Source organism: Lynx canadensis, chromosome E3 (genome assembly GCF_007474595.2).
Source record: "Lynx canadensis isolate LIC74 chromosome E3, mLynCan4.pri.v2, whole genome shotgun sequence".
NCBI lineage: Eukaryota > Metazoa > Chordata > Mammalia > Carnivora > Felidae > Lynx > Lynx canadensis.
The window spans coordinates 15574617-15598796 of record NC_044318.1 but is presented as its reverse complement, the minus strand read 5'-3'; the positions used below and the strand labels follow the sequence as shown (position 1 = coordinate 15598796).

The window sequence follows — 24180 nt, the reverse complement described above, 5'->3', positions numbered from 1 at the left end:
ATCCAGGTGAGGCTCAGCTGGGTGGTTCTGGCTCAAGGTCTCTCACAAGGTTACAACTAGGATGTTAGCTGGGCCTGTAGTCACCTGAAGGTTTGGTGGGGCTGGAGGAGCTGCTTCTAAGATGGTTCACTCATGTAGCTACTGGGTGGAGGTCTCAGTTCTTGTATGTGGGTGTCTCTGTAGAGCTGCTTGTGACATGGCAGCTGGCTTCTCCCAGAGTGAATGATCCAAGACAGAGAGAGAGAGAGAGAGAGAGAGACACACACCAAGGCTGCAATGTCATTTATAACCTAATCTTGGAAGTGGCATGCCATTCTTTCTGCCATATTCTATTGGTTACACATATCAACCCTGGTATAGTTGTGGGAAGGGATGCTTCAGAAATGAGAATACCAGGAGGTGGGGATCACAGGGGAGTCATTGTGGATGCTGGCCTGATGGAAACTAAGTGAGAGAATGCCTCTCTTCTCAGCTTCATTGATGTTGGCCTTGGCCATGTGACTTGCTTAGGCTACTGGAATGAGTGGGGAAGTGGCATGGTCCCAGACTAGGCCTTAAGACTTGTGTGTGTTTTTCCTCACCCCTTTGAGAGCTTTTGATCTCTGATGTAAAAAGAACATGGCCTTGGCAGCTGCTGATCTCAGAAGAATGACAGAACCTGGACAAAACTACATAGAACCCAACAGCCTAGAGCCAAGTGCAGCCAAACACAATTTGGAACAGCTGAAATCTGGCTGGTCTGCTGGCATGTGAGTAGGAAATAAATGTATGTTGTGAGCCACTGAGTTTTGGGGTGGTTTGTTAAGCAGCATTATTGTGACAATAGCTAGCTGACACACTTCTTGACATTATATTATGTATTTATGTTTATCTGTATAGTCTATGGCAAGAATGCCAGTTCCATGAGGGCAGGGACTTGGTCTTATTCCCTGCAGTACTCCCAGCATCTAGACCAACGCCTGCCTGCCCCATAGCAGGTACTCAATAAACACTAGTGAGTGAATATCAGTGAATGAATTGATCTAATTGTAGAGCATGCCTGCTTAACCTTTATGCTATTAGACTGCCTAAGAGTTAGCCTAGAAAATTACCAAGTATTAGAAAAAGAATTGTCTTGAATACGAGTTCTAGGCAGCATACCCTTTACAAAGAAAATGGGACATGCACCAAGTTGTCTGCCACTGTCTCTGTGCCAGACGCCATCCCTCTTCACCTGGGCCACCCAGGTCACCCCAGACTTCACCCAGAAGCGGACCCTGGAGTCACCCAGAAACCACAATCACCCTCTGCCTGAGAATGGAAGCGCTGCTTTAAATGACACTGGCTCACCTGGTTGGGCGGCTGTCCCCAGAGGAAAGCCAGAGTGATGGCTAATGACGCACACAAAGAGAGGAAATCACCCCCCCCCCAACCCCTGCCCTGAACAGCTGCACCAGGAGACACCCCCCTCTGGAAAGGAGGAAGAGGAAGTCAAGAAAGCTGTAAAGCTGACTAACAATCTGGGGAAGGCAACAGTCACAAAAAAGCAGAAGGAAAAAGGCTGGCCCCTAAGTCACTAATTGTTGGGCTGGCTGACAAAATACAAATCAATACCCACTCCTCAGGTTTTCCTCAGGTCCTGCCACTTCAGGGCTCACTTTGGGTTGGGAATATCTTGAATGTGAAATTGGCCAAATTCGTACCTTCCAACTACATGAACAGTGTGTTTTCCTTCAAATACAAATGCTCAGCGGGCACCTGGGTGACTCAATGGGTTGAGCATCTGACTTTGGGTCAGGTCATGACCTCATGGGTTCATGAGTTCGAGGCCCACATCAGGCTCACTGCTGTAAGTGCAGAGCCCTCTTCAGATCTTTTGTTCTCTTTTCTCTCTGCCCCACATCTGCTTGTACTCTCTCTCTCAAAAATTAACATTAAAAAACCCCACAAATACAAATGCTCAGAATAGATCTACGTGTGCTGATGTGGAAAGCTATCCTCAATGCTAAAAGAAAGGCAGGACTCAGGATGCAGAGTGTGTGCCCATATTTATAAAAAACACAATAAATATACATAAATGTTCACATGTACAAAAGAAAAACACTAAAAAGACACACACCAAATTGTTAACAGTGGTTTTATCTGGGAGACAGGTTTAGAGTAGGACAAGAATGGAGAGTTCCACATTTAACTTTAAAGTACTTGTTATAAAAAATAAAAAAATAAAAAAAATAAAGTACTTGTTATATATAAACTATAAGGTACCACCTGGGTGGCTCAGTCAGTTAAATGTCCAACTTCAGCTCAGGTCACAATCTCACAGTTCACAAGTTCAAGCTCTGCGTTGGGCTCTGTGCTGACAGCTCAGAGCCCAGAGCCTGCTTCAGATTCTGTGTCTCCCTCTCTCTCTGTCCCTCCCCACTCTGTCCCTCCCTTGCTCACACTCTGGCTCTTTCTCTCAAAAATAAAAAAAAAATAATTAAAAAAAAGTACTTGTTATGGACTGAATGTGTTCTCCTCAAATTGTAGCCCCCAACATGATGAGATTAGGGAGTGGTAATTAGGATTAGATGAAGTCACCAGGATAGGATCCTCATGATGGGATTAGTACTCTTATAAGAGGAAATCAGAGAACTTGTTCTTTCTGTCTCTCTCTCTCTGCCATAAGTGGACACAGCAAGAAGGCAGCCATCTGCAAGCCAGGAAGAAGTTTTTCACCAGACACCGAATATGCCGGCACCTTGATCTTGAGGCTCCCAGCCTTCAGAACTGTAAGAAATAAATGTCTGTTCTTAAGTTCCCCGATCTGTGGCATCCTGTTATACAGCAGCCCAAGCTAAGACATTATTTCTGTATGGGTTTTGTTTACCATGACTATCTTCCATTTTATAATAAAAATATCAATGAAAGACTTTTTTCATACAAAGATGGCCATCCATTTCCATACCCAAACTGACATGCTCCTCCTTGCAATATGTTCTGAGGTGGTCAGATGTGGTTGTAAAAGGACCTCTTGTTTCATATGACGTTTGCCAGTGACAAGGAGGCCTCTCCTCCCTTGCTCTGAGGTGAGGACTGTTATTGAATCCTTGACGCCATGCCTCTGCTTGCCTTGTCCTTTTAGTTACATCAGTGTTTACTTGCCGCAAATTAGTGCTGACTTAACCCATCCGGCAGAAGATCGTGGTCTACAGCCATGCCCAGATCTGCCCACATCACCACCCCTCGGGAATGGGTGTGTTCATCCCACTTCTCGTCTCCATCTGCTCCTTGGCGTTCCAGCTACTCTCATACCTCAAGCAATCTTCTAATAGCACACATAAAATTGACAGAGAAAGACTACTCTCTCCATCTGCTCTTGAAAACCTCTCTGATGTGTTTAGGAAACAGAACCTCAAATAGGGTACTTTTCAAATAGGGAAGACACTGATAGATAATTACACCCATAGTGATACCATTCATTTCTGCAGCTAGAATTCACAGGACACTTTCTTGTGTGGTGCCACTGAAGAACATTTTGATCTTTATGCTAACGTGGTGAGCTGGACAGCTATTATCAGTCTCAAAGAGAAAGAAACTGAGATTCCGAGGATAGTGATTTGCACTGGATCATCTAGTAGATAGGTAGCAAAGTGGATTCCAATTCACTGGTGGGTCTTAAATCTGGCTGTACATTAGTGTCACGTCAGGGGTCTTTTAAAAACTGCCAATCTCTTATTCTCACCCTGGCCAGTTGAACAAAAATCTCAGGGGAATGAGGCCTTGGGTATTAGAATTTAAAAAGAAAATCTTTCCAAGGATGACCTTGATATACAGTGAGGCTTGAAACCATTGCAATCCATAGGTAATAGATAAGCCAGTCTTTTGTTAAACTCACATGTGCTAATTCATCACCAGGATTAAGAGCTCTCTCTTATTGGGGTGCTATATTGGGGTGCTATACCACTCAACAGTAAAAAGGAAGAGACTACTGATCTCCACAACCACATGCAGGAACCTGATGCATCAGGTCCAGTGAAGGAAGCCAGATACAAAGGCTATATTTTTTATGATTCCATTTATCTGACATTCTGGAAAAGGCAAAACCAGAGGGGCAGCAAACAGATCAGTGAGCATCCAAGGCTGGTGGTAGGGACAGGGGTTAACTACAGAGGGACAGCCTGAGAGAATTTTGGGAGATGATATAAATGTTTCTATGCCTTGATTACGGGGGTAGTTATACTATATGCAGTTGTCAAGACTGAAAGACTATACACAACAAAAGGTAAATTTTACTGTATGTAATATATATCTTGAGAAACTTGATTAAAAAACACATATACACAAAATGAGATTTACTACACACCCACTAAAATGGCTAAAACTAAAAAAGACTGACCATACTAAGTACTGGTAAGGACATAGAACAATGGGAACTCTCATACATTTCTAGTAAGAATGCAAAAAAATAAAAATAAAAGAGAGAGATGGGATTCTGAGGACAGTCAGACCTGGGCTTAAACTCTGGCCTTACCACTTATCACTGTGTGATGTTGGGCAAGTCACTTAGGGTTTCTAGGCCTTGGTTGGTTCATCTACACATGAGATAACAGTAGTACCTACCTGCCTACTTTATAGGATCAGCATAAAGCATAAAGGAGATAATGCTTGTAAAACACTTAATCCAATGCCTGACACACAGCAAAAGAAGCAATAACACTAGATTTTGCTATTCTTCTTCTTTTTTTTTTTAATTAATTTATTTATTTTGAGAGAGAGAGAGAGTGTTTATGCACATGCACACAAGCATGCAAGCTGGGGAGGGGCGGAGAGAGAGGAAAAGAGAGAATCCCAAGCAGGCTCCATGCTGTCACTGCAGAGCTCAACATGGGGCTCAATCCCATGAACCCTGAGATCATGACCTGAGCTGAAACCAAGAGTCGGATGCTCAACCGAATGAGCCACCCAGTTGTCCCTAGATTTTTGCTATTCTTAACATTATTATCATTCTTCTTGTTATTGCTTCCTCTGAGCTCATCAAGAGATGGATGATGTTTCTAAAGCACCCAGCACTGTTCTTGGCAAGTCGAAGGTCCTCAATACACATCTGTCAAATGAGAGAGTCAATGGAAGAAGTAGGCCTCTATTTGAGTGGAACCGGCAGAAGGGATACCCACAGCCATCCTTGGGGGCACTCCACTTCACATGCTAGAGGTCTAATATTGGGATCCCCACCTAAAACCAAGACCTCCAGAATGTTGAGAAGTACAGAAGTTTTACTCTACTTTATCAGCTCGTATACATGACCTAGATCTCCCTAATAGCTTATAAACATTCTCCATGTGTTAGAAAATGCTCACAACCAATTTTACTATGGAGGAGGTTCACAAATACCTGCAATACAGCCTAAAGGAAAGGGCATTTGGGGATCTTCTGGTTGGGAAGGTAAGGTGATAGTGAAACTGAAAAATAGACTGAAAATGTATTCATGGGCCAGCAAACACCAAGAAGATTCCTTAAGAAGATAAATCTGTCTATGTGGAGTTCCCACTAGAGGAACTGTGGGCAGAGATTTCTTATCAAATCACAAAGGTCGTGACCAACCCTCTGAGGCTATCAAGAAATGGCTGTGCACCATCAAGAGGAAAGCTGAGGGTAATCTGATGCAACACCCATTTTTAGCATTCCTTTTGCACAATACAATGTCTGACTTTTGCCAGGGAAGTCTGCCCACCTGTCAGGAGATATCAGCACTCAGTACAGAAATTCCGAATGAAGACAATCTTTTCTGTCCAATACTCAGATGAATTAAACACACCCCATTAGCTTTCAGCTGGTGCTCTCCTTTCAAGCCTGTTTGGGGGACCGTAATTTCCCCTCGCACACTTCATTTCTTCACCTTACGAGGCTTGGTGCAGAGGTGGTTCACAAAGTCCAATGCTAAAATGAATACACTTTTCTCAAGAGTGATCTCTTGGGGATTAACAAGCACAGCTGTTGAGTTCAAGGATCCTGGTACAAAAGTACCTTCCCACAAAAGTCTGTGTGTAAGTGCCTGTGTCGATCCCAGAGAAGGGCTTTTAAAATGGAACAGAACAGTTTGTTCTTCTTTGTTTTCAAATGCCTTCATTAGAGAGATAATTTAAGGGATTCAGTTATTCACTAAAATATTTATTATGTACCTAGTATGTGCCAGACAGTGTTCTAGGGGCTGGGGATACAGGATGAACAACTCAAGCAACCTCTACCCTTACGGAGCTCACATTCCAGTCAGGATGACAGGCAAGAGACAAACAAGTGAATATTCAGTATGATGTCAGGTGATTGGTAAGTGATAGGCAGAAAACAAAGCAAAGTAAGAAGCTGGAGAGTGATGAGGGGGTGCCATTTTGGAAAGGGTGACCAGAACAGATATTCAAGAAGAATCCTGAATGAAGCAAGAGAAGGTACTGTGATTGAGAGTTGCCAAGTGCAAAGAATAAACAGCAAGTGCAAAGGCCTTGAGATGGGAGCATGCATGGTGTCCCTGATGAACTATATAAGAAGGCCACCTGCTGGTTTTTTAAACAGATGCCCTGGGATGCCTCGTTAGCTTACTCGGTAGAGCATGCAACTCTTGATCTAAGGAAGATGGAACCAGTAATAATAACAGCAACAACATCAGCTAATATTTACTGTGGATTTACTATGTGCCTGGCACTGTGCCAAGGCCCAAATGTGGACTAACCATCCAATTCAATCTTCACAGGTGGGAACTACTATTATTCCTGTTTTATGAACAGGAAATTGTGGTCCAGAAGTTAAATAACCCACCCAAAGTTATCAATAACCTGACATACAGATTCAAACAGATCTGTCTGCTGCTAGAGCCCATATTATTAACAACTGGCCATGAAGCATGTTTTACACAGAATAAAACAAGTCTTTCCACTCACCCACAACATTTAAGAACAAGAAAGTTAAGGCTAATGATGAGAACTTCAAGTTCTCATTTGGGGGGGAGGGTCACGCCTACCAGCCCAGCCAGCTGCCAGAAGTGGATGAAATTTTCTCTTCCCCTAAGTGCAGAGCTTCAACTCGGAATTTCTGATGTCTGCATAAAAATATGGGAGGAACTACAAAACTTTTTCTTTGTATTCTTTGAAGGGCCTTTTCATAGTTGCTTGGCTTTTATCCTGCACTGTTCTCCTCATCCATTTTCTACCTAACTTAAAGAGAAAGGAGTGGTTTTTCAGGGGGAAAATATCAAGTTCAATCAAATCAAACACAGTTGAACACCCATCTCTTTCTTTTCCTCTTATTGTGGTAAAATACACATAACAGGGGCGCCCGGGTGGCGCAGTCGGTTAAGCGTCAGACTGCAGCCAGGTCACGATCTCGCGGTCCGTGAGTTCGAACCCCGCGTCAGGCTCTGGGCTGATGGCTCGGAGCCTGGAGCCTGTTTCCGATTCTGTGTCTCCCTCTCTCTCTGCCCCTCCCCCGTTCATGCTCTGTCTCTCTCTGTCCCAAAAATAAATAAACGTTGAAAAAAAAATTAAAAAAAAATACACATAACATAAAATTTACCACCTGAACCATTTTTTCATTTTTTTTTAAGTTTATTATTTCGAGAGAGACAGAGTGAGTGGGGGAGGGGCAGAGAGCAAGAATCCCAAGCAGGCTCCATGCTGCCAGCACAGAGCTCAACACGGGGCTTGAACTCACAAAACCATGAGATAATAACCTGAGCCGAAACCAAGAGTCTGATACTTATCCGACTGAACCACCCAGGCACCCCACCACCTTAACCATTTTTAAATGTAAGTACACTAAGTAACTGTTGTGCAACCATCACCACCATCCATCCCAAGACCCCTTCACATCTTCTAAATCTGAAAGTCTGTACCCACTGAACACTCCCATATTTACCTTCTCCCCAGCCCCATAACCACGGTTATACTTTCTGTCTTTATGATTCTTACTATTCTAAGCTCCTCCTATAACGTGGAATCATACAGAATTTGTCTTTTTGTGACTGGCTTATTTCACTTAGCCTTAGGTCTTCAAGGTTCATCCACGTTGTAGCACATTACAGATTTCTTTCCTTTTGAAGGCTGAACAATATTACATTTCATATATATAGCACATTTTGCTTATCCATTTGTCTATTGATGGACACTTGAGTTGCTTCCACGATTTAGGTATTGCGAATAATGCTAGGAACATGGGTGTACAAATATCTATTCGAGACCCCACTTTCAGTTCTTTTGGAACACACACCACTTTTTATTTAGAATCTTCAGAATGGTCTAAAGAGGGAAATGCCGGGGCGCCTGGGTGGCTCAGTCGGTTAAGCATCCGACTTCGGCTCAGGTCATGATCTCACGGTCTGTGAGTTCGAGCCCCGCGTCGGGCTCTGTGCTGACAGCTCAGAGCCTGGAGCTTGTTTCAGATTCTGTGTCTCCCTCTCTCTCTGACCTTCCCCCATTCATGCTCTGTCTCTGTCTCAAAAATGAATAAACGTTAAAAAAAAATTAAAAAAAAATAAAGAGGGAAATGCCAATATTTCTCCCCTGCCTTTTCAACTGTTGGCTGATCCAATGGGGTTTTCTCTAGTGAAGTCTAACACATGTGCTGTGAAAGGCTTTCTTTGTTCATGAAATCAAAGAGTTCTCCAAATGACTTGTGGTCTGTTATTTCTTGTTAATTAAGACTGTAACAGGAGAGCTATAGGCAAAATAATCAAACTTCCTTGCAACCCAAAAAAATCATTTGAGCCTAGTTCTTTTCTACACATAGACACAAGTGTGTGTAAACGTGCACGCACACACAGACACACACACACACAGAGCCCTAAAGAGGCTGAGGAATAATAGTTTAATGATGCCAAATTTGAAAAGAGGAAAAGGGATCATGGTTAAATGTAGGGTTCCAAGTCTTTATTTAAATAATGTTTTTACGGGTACTTGGGTGGCTCAGTCAGTTAAGCGACTGCCTCTTGGTTTAAGCTCAGGTCATTATCTCATGGTTCATGAGTTCGAGCCTGGCCCTTACTTGGGATTCTCTCTCTCTCCCTCTCTTTGCCCCTCTCCTGCTCACGCTCTCACTCTCTCAAAATAAACATTAAAAAAGAATCATTTATACATGTTTTTATTCCACTGTAAAAATAACATATAATTTTGTTTTTATCTATAAAAACAATAGATAATTTGAAAAATAAAAAAAAAAGTAGAGGGCAAAAACGTCACCCTCATCCCACCTCTGAACAACTACAATATTTTTCATATATTTGTTTCTTGTGCATTATCTACATGCACCTGTTTTAACATAATTATAAACAATATATATATACATATATATATAAGACATTTTATTCTTCCTTCACTTAATATACTATGGCAATATCCATCTTGTCACTATGCTCTTTATTATTTTTAGTGTCGGCATAATATTCCATTGAGTAAATGCCCAGTCTTTGTTTTATAATTACTACATTATTGAGTATTGATTGTTTTACATTTTACTTAAACTAAAAGATGTCATACACTTTCATGAAGAAAATTCTGATCCTGTATCATAACTTTGGTTCTGGTAGAGCTTCACTTATTCAGCCTCCAGCTACCAGAGTAGGCCAAGAGATATGTAGATATAACAAGTGGCCGCTCAATCATCACTTTTTAGGCTTCGTGAAGCCTCAGAGATCTGCTGTACTGGTTGCAAATGGTGTTCCCTAGACAGAGTTGTGCAGTGTACAACTCACACAACTGGTCACACTGCCTTTACCTGTTCATACACTCTTGCACAGTCCATGCAACTTCAACTTCCCTCGACATACTTTATGGTCCCAATCTCTTACTCTTCCTCTCTTCACTCTCCTGTCTAGACCTACAGCAGGGCATATTTGTCTATATTGCTGGTGCATGTAAATATATCTACAGGCTAGTCTCCAGCCTCTTTAGAGAATAATATAGAAATAACTGTCAAAACTCTGAAAAAAGATGCTTACTTTTTGGGCCATCAATTCTACTTCTAGCAATTAATCTCATAGAGAAAATCAGATAAGGGTGCAGACATATGAACAAGGATGTTTTTCACAATATATGTTACATAGTAGAGAAAACTAGAATGTCCAGCTATGGTCAAATAAATTATGTATTATAGAGCCATTATAATTTGTGAAACTGACTTTTGTGTGCTGACAAAGAAGGATATTCCCAATATAATCATTAAGGGGAAAAAGCAGGCACAAAACAGTGATTATCATCATAATTTTGTTTTAAAAACTTCCTAATGAATAGGAAAAATTCTAAAGGGATGAATACATGATTGAATTTTTAAAAACTTATATGTATTATCCTTTTTTCCACAATGGAAATCTATTACTTAAGCAATAAAAATAATATATGTGCCTAAGAAAATTTTGCTCCTTGGGGTAGGCTTCCCCTTCCCAACTACGGGCAAGCCGATATGGGCCCCAGTCTTTCCCTGGGACAAAGTGGCACCCAGATTTCTATTTTGTGTCCATATCCTCTTTAATGTGCAACTAATCAAGAGTCTAGAACTTTTTATCTTGAAAATTATCATTGTCAGGACTCCTACTGTGACAGAAACCCCTCTGGAAGAGACTCATTTGTACAGCTGAATCCAGATGTTCCACAGCCTTAAAGGCTCAGCTCCCTCCTGTCTCTCATCTCTCTCTCTGCAGTCACTTCTCCACTGGGTTCTTCACACAGTGGCAAGATGTGTGCGGACAGCTGGGCCTCCCAGAGACCCCCATGCAAAGCAAGCTGCTGCACTGTGTGAACAACTGTAAGACTCCCAGAATGGAGTTTCACTAGGTGTGAGTGGCCTGATTTAGGTCTTGCCCATCATGAACTAATCCCTGTAGCCAGAGGGATACAATATTCTAGTGTCCAAGCCGACACAGACCCACCTGTGCGGTGAGCGGGCGGGGGACTGTCCGACTTCAAACATGCGCTCTTCGTTTACAGCAAGCTATTTCTCCTTGGGGGCACCTCATCCACCCCAGGTCATTGCACAACAGACAAAGGTATAAATGCACAGATTCTCATTGTTCTCTGCAGGTGGAGATCAGGATCTCCAATTTTTTTTTTTCCTGTAAAGCCACAAAGGCGCTGCTGGAGCAACCTTGCTCTGTATTGTTCATCAAATGAACAAAAACGGTAATGATTAGTAGCCTTTGTGATCGTCAGTTGTCACAGTGCCTAGAGGGGAAGTTGATCCTGGGAAGAGGGAAGACTGTGTGCCACACTGGAGTCTAGGCTGAGTTAGACAAAATAAAATAAACAAATGGGCAGAAGGCATAAAACACCTGGAGCTTATTTAGACAGAACCAATATTCAATGGATTTATCTGGTCTCTCTGTCCTAAATCATTAAGGAAATTTCAATCCTTATGGCCCATGAGAACTTCATTTGAACTTCACAGGAGAGCAGAGTTTTCTCTATTAATTGTTACCTATTCTATCCAGTATTTCATAAGCAGAAGAACCACTGATGTGGCAGCTTATGACCAATCACACTTCAGAAAGGAGAGTGTCCAGAGGACCAGATTTCATTCACAGTATCCAAATGGATTTAAAAAATTCAGTTTGCATGTTGAAACAATCTAGACTAACCATTACTCTAGTGTTCTGAAAGAAGGAATAAGAGCATGTCTCCTTTTACAGACGTGTTTAATATCTAGTAATAACTACCAGGAATCTATTTATATGGCTAATTATAAAGTCACAGCTACCAAGAATAGCTCAGTACACATAGCTTTTCATACCATGTGACATTTCTTTTAATGTGGTTGGTTAACATATATTTTTATGATATGTCCAGCTAGTTTTATGATAAGTGAGGATGTCAGATTTCTGGATTTTAAAACTTCCTGCCAAGAATATTATTCAATCTTAAAAAGGAAGGAAGTTCTGGGGCGTGTGGGTGGTTCAGTCAGTTAGTTAAGCATCGACTTCGGCTCAGGTCATGATTTCTCAGTTTGTGAGTTTGAGCCCTGCGTCCTGCTCTGTGCTGACAGCTTGGAGCCTGGAGTCTGCTTCGGATTTTATGTCTCCCTCTCTCTCTACCCCTCCCTCACTCATGCTCTGTCTCTCAAAAATAAATAAACACTAAAAAATTTTTTTAATATAATAAAAAAAGGAAGGAAGTTCTGACACATGCTACAACATAGATGAATATTAAGGACATTATGCGAAGTGGAATGAGCCAGTCATGACAAAGACTGTATGATTCTACTTATATGAGTTATCTAGGTAGTCAAATCCTAGAGACAGAAAGTAGGAGGGTGGTTGTCAGGGGCTGGGGGAAGGAGGGAATAGGGAGGAGTTATTGTTTAGTGGGCACAGAGTTTCAGTTTAGAATGATGAAAAAAGTTCTGGAGATGGATGGTGGTAACGGCTGTACAACAACGTGAATGTGCTTAATGTCACTGAACTCTACAACTAAAAATGGTTAAAATGGTAAATTTCTTTTTTATAGTTTTTAAAAATTTATTTGTTTGTTTTTAGAGAGAGAGTGAGCATGAGTGGGGGATAGGGGCAGAAGGAAAGAGAGAGAAAAAGAGAGAGAGAATCTTAAGCAGGCTCCACGCTGAGCGGGGAGCCTGATGCAGGGCTCAATCTCATGACCCTGGGATCATGACTTGAGCCAAAATCAAGAGTAGGAACGCTTAACCAACTCAGTCACCCGGGCACCCCAAAATGGTAAATTTCATGTTATGTATATTTTAGCATATGAAAAAATTTTGTGGAAGACTATATTTTTCCTTCATGGTGTTTAAGAAAGTACAAGTAAAGGTTTTCATTAATTGCAAAACCTTCATGGTAAGTGCAGTGAAACTACATGCGAGTGTGTAAGGAAAGAGAGTTTGTACCATTGCCAGCTATGAGGTAACACTTCACGAATTCCTGAAAATCCCTTTTTCTGGTCATAGGATACCTCACTGTTATTCACAAATCCAGGCCCAAAATCAAGAACCTGTGTCAGAAGAACACATGGTTAAAAGGAATAAAGTGCCTTGCTTTGTATTTTTCCCCATAATATTCATGTGTTTATTATTTTTTTAAGTTTATTTGTTTTGAGAGAGAGAGAGAGAGAGTGAGTGAGCAGGGCAGGGTCAGAAAGACAGGGAGAGATAGAACCCCAAGCAGGCTCCACACTGTCAGCATGGAGCCAGATATGGGGCTCAAATCCATGAACCATGAGACCATGACCTCAGCTGAAACCAAGAGGTGGATGCTTAACCGACTGAACCACCCAGGCTCCCCTCATTTGTTTCCTTATATAGAATTCACATAACATAAAATTCACCCTTTTAAAGTTTACAATTCAGTGCTTTTTATTCACAAAGCTGTACAACCATCCCCACTATCTAATTCCAGAACATTCTATCACCCAAAACAATGCCATTAGCAGTCACTCCCAGTGCTTCTCTTCCTCCAGTCCCTGACCACCACTAATCTGGTATCTTTTTAAAATTTTTTTCTTAATCTTTATTATTTATTTTTGAGAGAAAGAGAGAGAGAGAGAGAGAGAGCAAGGGAGGGGCTGAGAGAGAGGGAGACACAGAATCCGAAGTAGGCTCCAGGCTCTGAGCTGTCAACACAGAGCCTGACATGGGGCTCGAACTCATGGATTGCAAGATCATGGCCTGAGCCAAATGGGACGCTTAACAGACTGAACCACCCAGGTGCCCCTAATCTGGTTTCTGTGTAGGGATTTACCTATTCTGGACATTTTACTTAAATGGACTATGTGGCCTATTGTGTCTGGCTCCTTTTACTTAGCATAAAGCTTTCAAGGTTCACCTATTTTGTAGCAGGTAACAGTACTTCACTCCTTTTGATGGCCGAGCAACACTCCATTACATGGATGTACCACGTTTTATGTATCCATTCATCAGTTGGTGGACATTTGGATTATTTTCCACATTTCGGCTACTGTGAATAATGCTTCTGTGAACCTTCATGTACAAGTGTCTGGACAGATGCTTTCCATTACCTTAAATATACACCTAGGAGTGGGAATGCAGAGTCATGGAGTGGTGGCTCAATTTTTAGATTTTTGAGGAACTGCCAAACTGCTTTCCAAAGTGGCAGCACCATCTTCCATTCTCACCAGCACTGTGTGAGCCCTTCCAAGATCTCTACACTCTCACCAATATTTGTTGTCTTTTGGATCCTAGCCATACTGGTGGGTGTGAGGTGGTATCTCACTGTGGTTTTGCTTTACATTTCCTACATCTTTTCATGGGTTTGCATATAGTCTTTGAAGCAGTGTGTATTTGAATCCTTTGCCAGTTTTGTAATTGTGTTATTTGTCGGGTTGTGAGAATTCTTTATATATTCGAGATATTGAGCCCTTATTTGATACAAGATTTGCAAATATTTTCTCCCATTCTGTGAATTGACTTTTTTATTCACTTGATGGTGTTCTTAGGAGCCAAAAGTTTTCCATTTTGATGAAGTCCGATGTGCTTTTCTTCTCTTGTTGCTTGTGCTTTTTGTTATGTAAACTGTTGTTTAATCCAAAGTCATGAAAATTTACACCTATGTTTCCTTTTCAGAGTTTTACTGTTTTTGCATTTTAATTTAGGTCTGATTAATTTTGGATTAATTTTTGTATATTGTACGAGGTGGGAGTCTAACTTGATTTTTTGCATGTGGATATTCAGGCGTTCCATCACTATTTGTTGAAAAGACTATTCTTTCCCCATTGAATGGTCTTGGCACTCTTGTTAAAAATCAATTGACCATAAATTTAAGGGGTTATTTCTGGACTCTCAATTCTATTCTATTGATCTATGCCTGTCCTTATGCCACTAGCATTTGGTTACTGTAGCTTTATAGTAAGTTTTCCAATAGAGAAGTGCGAGTCCTCCAACTTTGTCTTTTTCAAGACTGTTTTGGCTATTTGGGGTCTCTTATATTTTCACATGAAACTTAGGATCTGCTTGTTGATTTCTGTTAAAAAAAAAAGGCAGTTGGGATTTTGATAGAGGTTGCATTGAACCTGCAGATCAAATTGTACTGCCATCTTTACAACATCAGGTCCTCCAATCAATGGACACAGGCTGTCTTTTCTTTTGTTTGGGTCTTTTAAAATTTCTTTGCAGTTTCCAGCGTAAGTCTTGCAGTGCTTTTGTTAAATTTATCCCTAAGTATTTTATTCTTTTTGATGCTATTACAAATGGGATTGTTCTGTTAATTTCATTTTCAGATTGTTCATTGCTAAGTATGTACAAATACACTTGATTTTTGTATATTGATTTGGTATCCTGCAACCTTGCTGGACTTGTTTATTAGTTCTTTTGTGTGTGTGTGTGTGTGTGTGTGTGTGTGTGTGTGTGTGAATTAGTTAGGAATTTCTGTATGGAAGATCATGTCTGTACAGAGAATAGAGATAGTTTTACTTCCTCCTTTCCAATCCGATGTCTTTTATTTCTTTTCTTGCCTAATTTCCTTAGCTAAAACCTCTAGTGCTATGTTGAACTAAAGTAGAGAGAATATCTTTGTCTCGTTCCCAATTTTAGGGGGAAAACACCCAGTCCTTTCTCCCTAAATATATTAGCTGTGGAGTTTTATGACCACCCTTTATGAAGTTATTGAGTGTTTTTATCATAATGTAATATAATCATGTTTATTAATTATAAATTAATGGTTAATTTATTAATTATAAATAACAAAATCATTGGATTTTGTGTTCTTGCATCCATTGACATGAAAACATGGTTTAAATAAATTTGAAATTAATGAAAATTATACTATAGCCTGTTTGTAAAAACTGTTCAGTGTATATAAGGCTACGGTCTCTCAAATTTTTCCCAGCTACTCCAAGTTATCCACTGCTGTCAGATTGCTCTGTTTCCCTTTAGATATTTTCCTGTCCTTTGTGTGTGTGTGTGTGTGTGTGTGTGTGTGTGTAGTTGTCAAAAATATACAGTACATTTTAAAAATTTTTTAATGATTATTCAGTTTTGAGAGAACAGGGGAAGAGCAGTGAGAGAGAGGGGGACACAGAATCTGAAGCAGGCTTCAGGCTCTGAGCTGTCAGCTCAGAGCCCTACACAGGGCTTGAACTCACAAACCACAAGATCATGACCTGAGCTGAAGGTGGATGCTTAAATGACTGAGCCACGCAAGCACCCCATAAAAATATACAGTATGGTTTAATAAAATTGGTATTTCACACACACACACACACACACACACACACACACACACACACACACACACACACGCAATTTCCTCCCCTTGGGATATCATCTTGGTCCCAGCAGACAATCCAGTGTTCCATCTTTCTTTTAAGGCTGAGACCAAGTCCTTCCTCTTTTGTGGAAGCTTCCAAGGTCATCCCATATATCAGACCTCTTTTCCTTCTGGCAACAACTTAGGATCTTCCCCCCTCACTTGGTGACCTTTAGTAATATATTTTTAGCACAGGAGATGTTTGGGTTTGAACAACCTGAACTCTCACACAGTATACACTGACCTGTAAACATCTTTTGTACTGTGAGGTACTATATCACTAGTGTGATGATGGTACTATAGCCACGGTTAAATTTTGGGCCACTTTGACATCTTTTTATATGGCAGTGTTTGTTGGTGTGATAAGCTGAATTCAGCTGTCTTAAGGACTACAGACAGTCCCCAACTTACGATTACACTTTATGATGGCATGAAAGCCATATGCCTTCAGTAGAAACTGTACTTCAAATTTTGAATTTTGATCATTTCCCGGGTGAGTGATATGCTATACAATATTCTCATGAGTCGGCAAACCACAGCTCCCAGTCAGTCATGTGATCACCAGGGTCAATAACCAATACACTGAGGATAATTCTGCACCCAAACAACTATTCTGTTTTTCATTTTCGGTACAGTATTCAATAAGTTACATGATATATTCAACAATTTATTATAAAATAGGTTTTGTGGGGGATGATTTTGCCCAACTGTTGGCTAATGTAAGTGTTCTGAGCACATTTATAGGTTAGGCGAAGCTAAGCTATGATGTCCAGTGGGTTAAGTATATTAAATGCATTTCAACTTACACTAGGTTTATCAGGATGTAACTCCATGATAAGTAGAGGAAGATCTCTATGTTTCTCATGCTGTGTCCATAACACAGGCCCCCTGTGTGTGAAAGTCTTATTACTGCATGGGAGAATCAGGGACAGAACATCCCCTTTTACTGTTAACATAGTGATTACAATTTAGGCTTCTGAGTATGATTTGAAGAAAGGGCTTTGCTGTTTTAAAGAAACAAAATCTGCAAATCACTATTTTATTGCATTTGGCTCTTACTGTCTCATTAAAAGGATCAGAAAATGGAAAAGTAAAACTGCTAATGCTAGTGTAACAAGTTCAAGTCTCACAAATGAAATATGCTGACGGCAAAGGTGGAACTCAAAAAGCATGTGGAAGCCAGGAATCTTTCACCTTGGTTGGACATCACTGGACTTAAACTAACCTGCTGATGTTCAATTACAGAAGGACAAAGACCATATCTATAAAATATGTAGGAAATGCTGAAAACCTATGTAGTTAAAAATTGTATCTAAATCGTGACATATCACAGAGGGTTTTATTACTGGCTTTTAACTCTTTGGGAACAAACTGCTCCTTATAATGTGCAAGTCTATTATTTAACCTTCACACTTGACTTTGAGCCCTGTGTTCACTGAACAATATTGCCTGAAACAGTAAGCTGCTTATAAGAAAGGACAGTCCCATTTAACATTTAAATTCTTTTTTTTTTAACGTTTATTTATTTTTGAGACAGAGAGAGACAGAGCATGAACGGGGGAGGGTCAGAGAGAGAGGGAGACACAGAATCTGAAACAGGCTCCAGGCTCTGAGCGGTCAGCACAGAGCCCGACACGGGGCTCGAACTCACGCACCGTGAGATCATGACCTGAGCCGAAGTCGGATGCTTAACCGACTGAGCCACCCAGGCGCCCCAGTCCCGTTTAACATTTAACAAATATTTTGCTTATTGATTTATTAATGGTATCTCATTAGAATTCATCTAATTTCTTCCTGGACAACCGTTTGCCGGCATGTTCACCTCAGGCTACTTCTCCTACAGCAGCTCTGAGGAGAGCGTCAGCATGGAGATGTTTGGCCTCCGTGTAAGTCCACTGAGACCTTTCTCTGTGGCAATGTTCACCACCTCTGAAATCAAATCTAAACTAGTTCCATTGATGTTTAACACTCAGACTTGGGTAGAGACACGCTTTTACCTAGAATAGGAGCTTCATGTTTATTGGAAGCTTCTTAACATTGATGTATGGCCAAAAAATTGGGGAGAATGTATACTTTTTAGCACAAGATACACAGGCCACTCTCATATGTATATTTGGTAAGAATTTTTCAAAGTACATCCTCTGGAAGGGCCACATGACAATATGGATCAGGAGCTTTAGAAAAGAACTCACCTTTTGACCCAGAAATTCCACTTCTAGAATTTGTCCTACATAAACAACCAGACAATTGTGCAAAGATGGCTGCACAAAGATATGTATTACAGCACTTATTATAATAATGATAAACTGGGAATAACCAATAGGAAAATGGCTACAAAAGACAAGTTTCAAAAGAAAAGGTTACTTCTAGCATATGATAAGTGTCTATATGTTATTCTGTCTTCTAAGATTTTTCAAATTTTATATTTTTCATTTATTCATTTTAAAAACTTTTAAGGGGCGCCTGGGTGGCTCAGTCAGTTGAGTGTCCGACTTCGGCTCAGGTCATGATCTCGCAGTTCGTGAGTTCGAGTCCTACATCGGGTTCTGTGCTGACAGCTCAGAGCCTGGAGCCTGCTTCAGATTCTGTGTCTCCCTCTCTCTCTGCCCCTTCCCTGCTCATACTCTGTCTCTCTCTGTCTCTCAAAAATGAATACATGTTAAAAAAAATTAAAAAAAATTTTTAAGTCCCGTTTAGTTATCATAACAGTGTTATATTAGTTTCAGGTGTACAATATAGTGACTTGACAGTTCCATACATGACTCAGTGCTCATCAAGATAAGTGTACTCTTAGTCCCCTTTACCTGTTTCACCCATCAAGATTTTTAAGGTTTGGAAAGTTTTACAGCAAAATGCCAACAATGATTATTTTGGGGTACCAGTTTCAGCAATTCAAATATTTTTTTTTTTTGCTCTAACTGAATTATCTGAATTTTCTTTTTCTAAAACGAATATGTATTGCTCTCTGTATGTAAATAATATTATTTTTTAGGTAATACAGGCTAGTATACAGCTACATTAAAAGGCTGTAGAGTACTTTTCATGATAATTGCAAAAGAAGCTTTGGTAAAAATACTAAACCACTCTTTGAGATGTATTTTACAGAGAATCCTATTTCTGAGGTTTGGATGTTAGCTATAATACCCTCTGTTTCAAATTCATCTAACAGTTTTCCCATGGGCACTCTGCATCACAAAAATTCCCCACCAGGCCAAACGCCATAATCGCACAAGACTCTTACCAGATAGGCTCTCCAGAAGGACTGAATGATCAGCGCTGCCTCTCCTTCTGTCAGCAGGAGGGAGAGTGGCATTGCCGGCCGTGGGCTGAAAAGCAATAAAATGGTCATATGCCCCTGAGAATCCATCCTTCAGTCTCAGCAAGGCCTTTGACAACATAATGGCCTCTCTGATTAAGTGCCTCATCCATTTCCATTCTTAGAAAGCAACAATGCCATTTTTGATAGAAAAGTTTAAGCTGGGTTAGCGTGTTTTGTTTTAAAATCGAAGATGGATTTTGTTTTGTTTTGCTTTTAACCAGCAAAATCTTAAATCACTATTAACCTGCTCTGCTTTGAAAGGCTCAGGTTGCTGAAGCTGCATGTTACTCCTAAAGGTGCCACATACATAAGGCTGTGTAGACATAAAACAAGAGGCACAGCAAGGGCGACTTTTAAATACTGCCTTATGACTGACACTTAATAAAGGGCTCTTTTTCCAACTTCCTATGGACGGGAAATGAAAACAAAATACTGGCATTTATCTCTGATAAATTGTGTGCACATTACAATTTAATGTGGCTTAAATTCAAGCATATTTTTTAAAAAGAATGTTTCATTTATTTAAAACATTTTTAAAAATTTTTATTTACTTTTTGAGAGAGATTATTTACTTTTTGAGAGAGAGCAAGCATGAGTGGAGGAGGGGCAGAGAGAGAGGGAGACAGAATCTGAAGCAGACTCCAGGCTCTGAGCTGTCAGCACAGTGCCCGACATGGGGCTCGAACTCACGGACTGTGAGATCATGACCTGAGCTGAAGTCGGACGCTCAACCAACTGAGCCACCCAGGCACCCCAAGCATATTTTTAAGTTAAGTTCTGCTACTACATCTTAATAGGCAATAAAATATGTCAAGTGCTGGGTCAGTTGATACTGTTTGCTCTTTTTGGATTGTGCAGATTGTGATGGGATTTTTGATCACAGATACTACATTTAAAAATCACGGCTAAATGCTCTTTTCTTTTCTTTTCCCTAAAAGTTTCATAGAGATACTAACTCCTGACAAGATCTTATGAGTATGACTTAATTCTGGTTCCTTATGTTTCTCTAAAGCACAGCTACCGCTGAAAAGCCAAGTTAAGTCTTTTTAGATATAGTACAAACAAATGAACTTCTGGAAGTATGTGGGTCATAGAGGCTGATCTCAAGGCAAGAACCCTGGAAACGACTTTGCAAGTGAGGGGTTCTTAAGTGTCCTGGCCTCAGAGCTCTCCCTAATAACAACCATCATTTGAATTTATACTAACTCCCATTGTGTAGAGAGGTTGACTAAACTACCCAAGGTCATACAGCTTGTAGGTGGCCTAGTAGGGATCTGAGCCCAGACCCATCTGATCCCAAAGCCCAGGCTGCCCTCACAATGCTCTGCTAACACCAGACCTCAACTGAGCAAACACTCGCAGATGCCCAGCTTGGCACAGAATGCAAAGCATTATCAGGCAATAATGCGTGATTCTCCAGGATGTGTGGTTTTATTTCCCCCTAAACTCTGACTTAAAAACAACAACAACAACCCACCCTTCATACAGTATATTTGTTTGAATGAACATGTGTGCTTTGAATTATTCCAGAATCGAAGAAATCAAAGCCAGGAAGAACCTTGGGGGTATTAAGACCATTTCTAGGGAGCACAGTGTTGTTGCCAGGTTCTGGGTCTTGGGCTGGGCAGGTCCTTTCGAAGAGACCAAGTCAAGGACAGTCTTCTACTTCTTTGGAGAGATAATTACACCCTCAAAATGACAGAAACCTTTCCCTAACGTCCTGTTTCCATTTTCACTTGCATGATGTGGTGGCTTTTTTTATTTTTTATTTTTTTTGGTTCTGTTTTTGTTTTTCACTTCTTCTTACCTAATATCTGGCTTTCTGGGCTGCAATGGAGCATTCATATTTTGCTGGAGGCTTGCCACCGGAGACACATCGGCTCCCTGCTTTCCACATCAAATGTCTCTACTCATCCACTGTCCTTATTCTTTAAGTCTCAGTTGTGTGACACCAACAAATCACATCCCTGAAGCAATTCTCCTTCACTAGTTAAAAATCAATGGCTTCTAGAGAGACCTTGGGGTTTCTTTAAAAAATTTTTTTTTTCAATGTTTATTTTTTATTTTTGGGACAGAGAGAGACAGAGCATGAACAGGGGAGGGGCAGAGAGAGAGGGAGACACAGAATCGGAAACAGGCTCCAGGCTCTGAGCCATCAGCCCAGAGCCCGACGTGGGGCTCGAACTCACGGACCGCAAGATCGTGACCTGGCTGAAGTCGGACGCTTAACCGACTGCGCCACCCAGGCGCCCCAAGACCTTGGGGTTTCTAAGGAGACCTTGGTGTGTTGGCAATGGATTTATGAGACTAATATTATCATGCATTAATACTAGCTGATATTTACTGAGAGCTTTCTGGACTTCCTTCCTATCAGCCTGGCTCCTTGTGCTCCAGCCATGGTGGCCCTTTTCATCTCTTCAAAAGTGCCCTTCCACCCATGGTCTTTGCAGACCCTGCCTTTCCTCTGCCTCCAATATCCTCCTATCTGCAGCCGTATAGCTGTGCAGGTTGCTGCTTAAGGACACCCAGCAGATGGGCCAGAGGGCACTGAAACCCAGCCCATGCTCTGCCCGCTAGGCCATGCTCATGGCCTGGGGTCACATCTGCCCTGGGGTAGGAGTACCTTTTCCTAACTTGCTCAAAATCTAAGGTTGGGGGTGAGAGGGCTGACACTCCTCCTGGTTCACTCTTAACTCTTTCTTCTGATCTCCATTCCAGTGTTATGGAAAGGTGTTTTTTGTTTAGGTTAGGACCCAGTGGAGCTCTGTGTAATTTTCCTTCCTAGTCCTTGGCCTAATTCAGAGATAGAAATCTGTGTGGTTATCTAATTAATGCCCTAATCCTCAGCCGGACTGCAGGCTCCAGGAGGGCAGAGACCAGGCCCGTGTCTGCGCCTCTTGGCAGTCCCAGCACTTAGGAATTATTCCAGAACCAGAGAAGTCAAAGCCAGGGAGAACTGACATTTCTAGTGGGTAGTTGATAAATGTTTGTGGAAGGAGCTCTCTGCCTGGCACAGTGTCCTAAGCACTTTCCATACATTATTTCATTAAATCCTCACAATCTTAGCAAGGATAATAAATAAAAGTAATATTAGCTGTGGTTATCCTTCTTTTAGAACAAAGAAACTGAGGCACAGAGGTGTGAAGTGACTCATTCAAGGTCACAGACCATTTCCTGCTGAGAATCTTTTGGCCCAGGAAGCACAGGGAGTGGCCTAAAAGGGGAAGAGAAGACAGCTCAGAAGGTCACTGATGTGGAATTCAGGGTCTCGCAGCTGTGCGTGTTTAATAGAAGAAAACAAGGTCATTTGCCTAGAAGAAAAAACTGGGGAGGGAGAAAAAAGCCGTAATCATAGAAGATGCCCTCTTCATTAATTCTTACAGTAATAACTTGGCAGGTATTCATTTGTCTGACGCTCCACAGGGAAATCCGATGTCAGGACAGCAGAACAAAGTGGAGTTTGTCACTTGTATCGGAGGGGAGATTTGATGGCGCCTTTCTGTTCGGCTGCAATTTCCTTGCCTTAAGTATGTTTTTCTCTACTGATGTCATGAAATCCTCAAAGTAACAGTATTCCTGTTTTGGAATAGCAGTAGGAAAGGAGACCTGCAAATCTGGGGACAACAGGCTGGGCCAGCCCAACAAAGGGCTTTCACCAGTAATGAAACCTCGAACCACTTTGCATGACAATGAATCTCCAAAAAGCAAAATGAGATTTCTAATAGGCCTTTAAGCAGTAATATGAGGCCACCTTTAGTGACATCCTTGCTTTCATGGCTAAATAATGGGGTGCTGTCTAGTTCCCAAACCAAGAATAAGTATGAGAGAGCCAAATGAAAAGGACTTAATCTTCTGAGTGTAGTCCTTGGGAATTATCAATCATTTCAGCAGGCCAACGTGAAGGGATAGAAGCCATGTCAGGCCCTTTTCTCTCTTTTGGAATCAGTGCAACTGGCTTCAGGTCAAATAAAAATAGAGATCTAGTAGAGGCAGCTTCTCATCATTGGGGAACTGGGAAGGGGGAGGAGGTGCCATGTCAATCACAGGAGAAGGCGGGCAGGCTCCCTCCTCAAGGGCTTACATGGGACATAACCCAGAGCAGACAGGTTTGCATGTTTCAACGGCAAAACAGTATCACTGAGTATGTTTCCAAGACTTGTCTTACTGGTCATGCTCATTTGTCATGTCTTTTTCCTTTTTTCTTAAATGTGAATCAAATATATTTGAACATAGGAATCGATGCTATAATTCTGAGAAAGAACAAGCATTTATTTTTCTGATTCTGTGTGTATGCATAAACACACACACAATTCTTTCCCCCTTTTTGGGTGCTAAGTAAAAGATTTGCAGGACCTAAAAGAGATACAGCACGATTTCAAAATATACAAGGGACTCTGAAAAGTTCATCTTTGTTAATTTCTACATCCAGTTCTAAAACAAGAGGGACCATCCTAAAGTGGCACTTAAACAAAATAAAGCAGAAAGCAGAAAAGCTTGCTTTATATTGAAACTTGAATCTTGGAATCCAAATTCTATCCACTTTTCATTAGCTAAGAGACTAAGTTGTTTTCTTGGAACACGAAAGCACAACCCTGATGCCAAGCCATTTACAAAATGACACAGGCCCTAAATCAATCATCATTTATAAAGCCTT

At 41.1% G+C, this 24180-nt stretch overlaps 1 protein-coding gene across 4 annotated transcripts in view; it reads right to left on the bottom strand.

The window, feature by feature from the left end:
* Nucleotides 1-24180, bottom strand: part of IQCK (IQ motif containing K) — a 129294-nt gene that overhangs the window by 53378 nt on the left and 51736 nt on the right. For 3 of the 4 annotated variants that reach the window (XM_030301016.1, XM_030301017.1, XM_030301019.1), the window contains one exon: nucleotides 19449-19533. The exons of the other annotated variant lie outside the window; for it this stretch is intronic. In XM_030301016.1, coding sequence (XP_030156876.1) covers nucleotides 19449-19533 — 85 coding nt within the window. The remainder of the gene's footprint in view (nucleotides 1-19448; nucleotides 19534-24180) is intronic. 4 annotated transcript variants of the gene reach the window in all.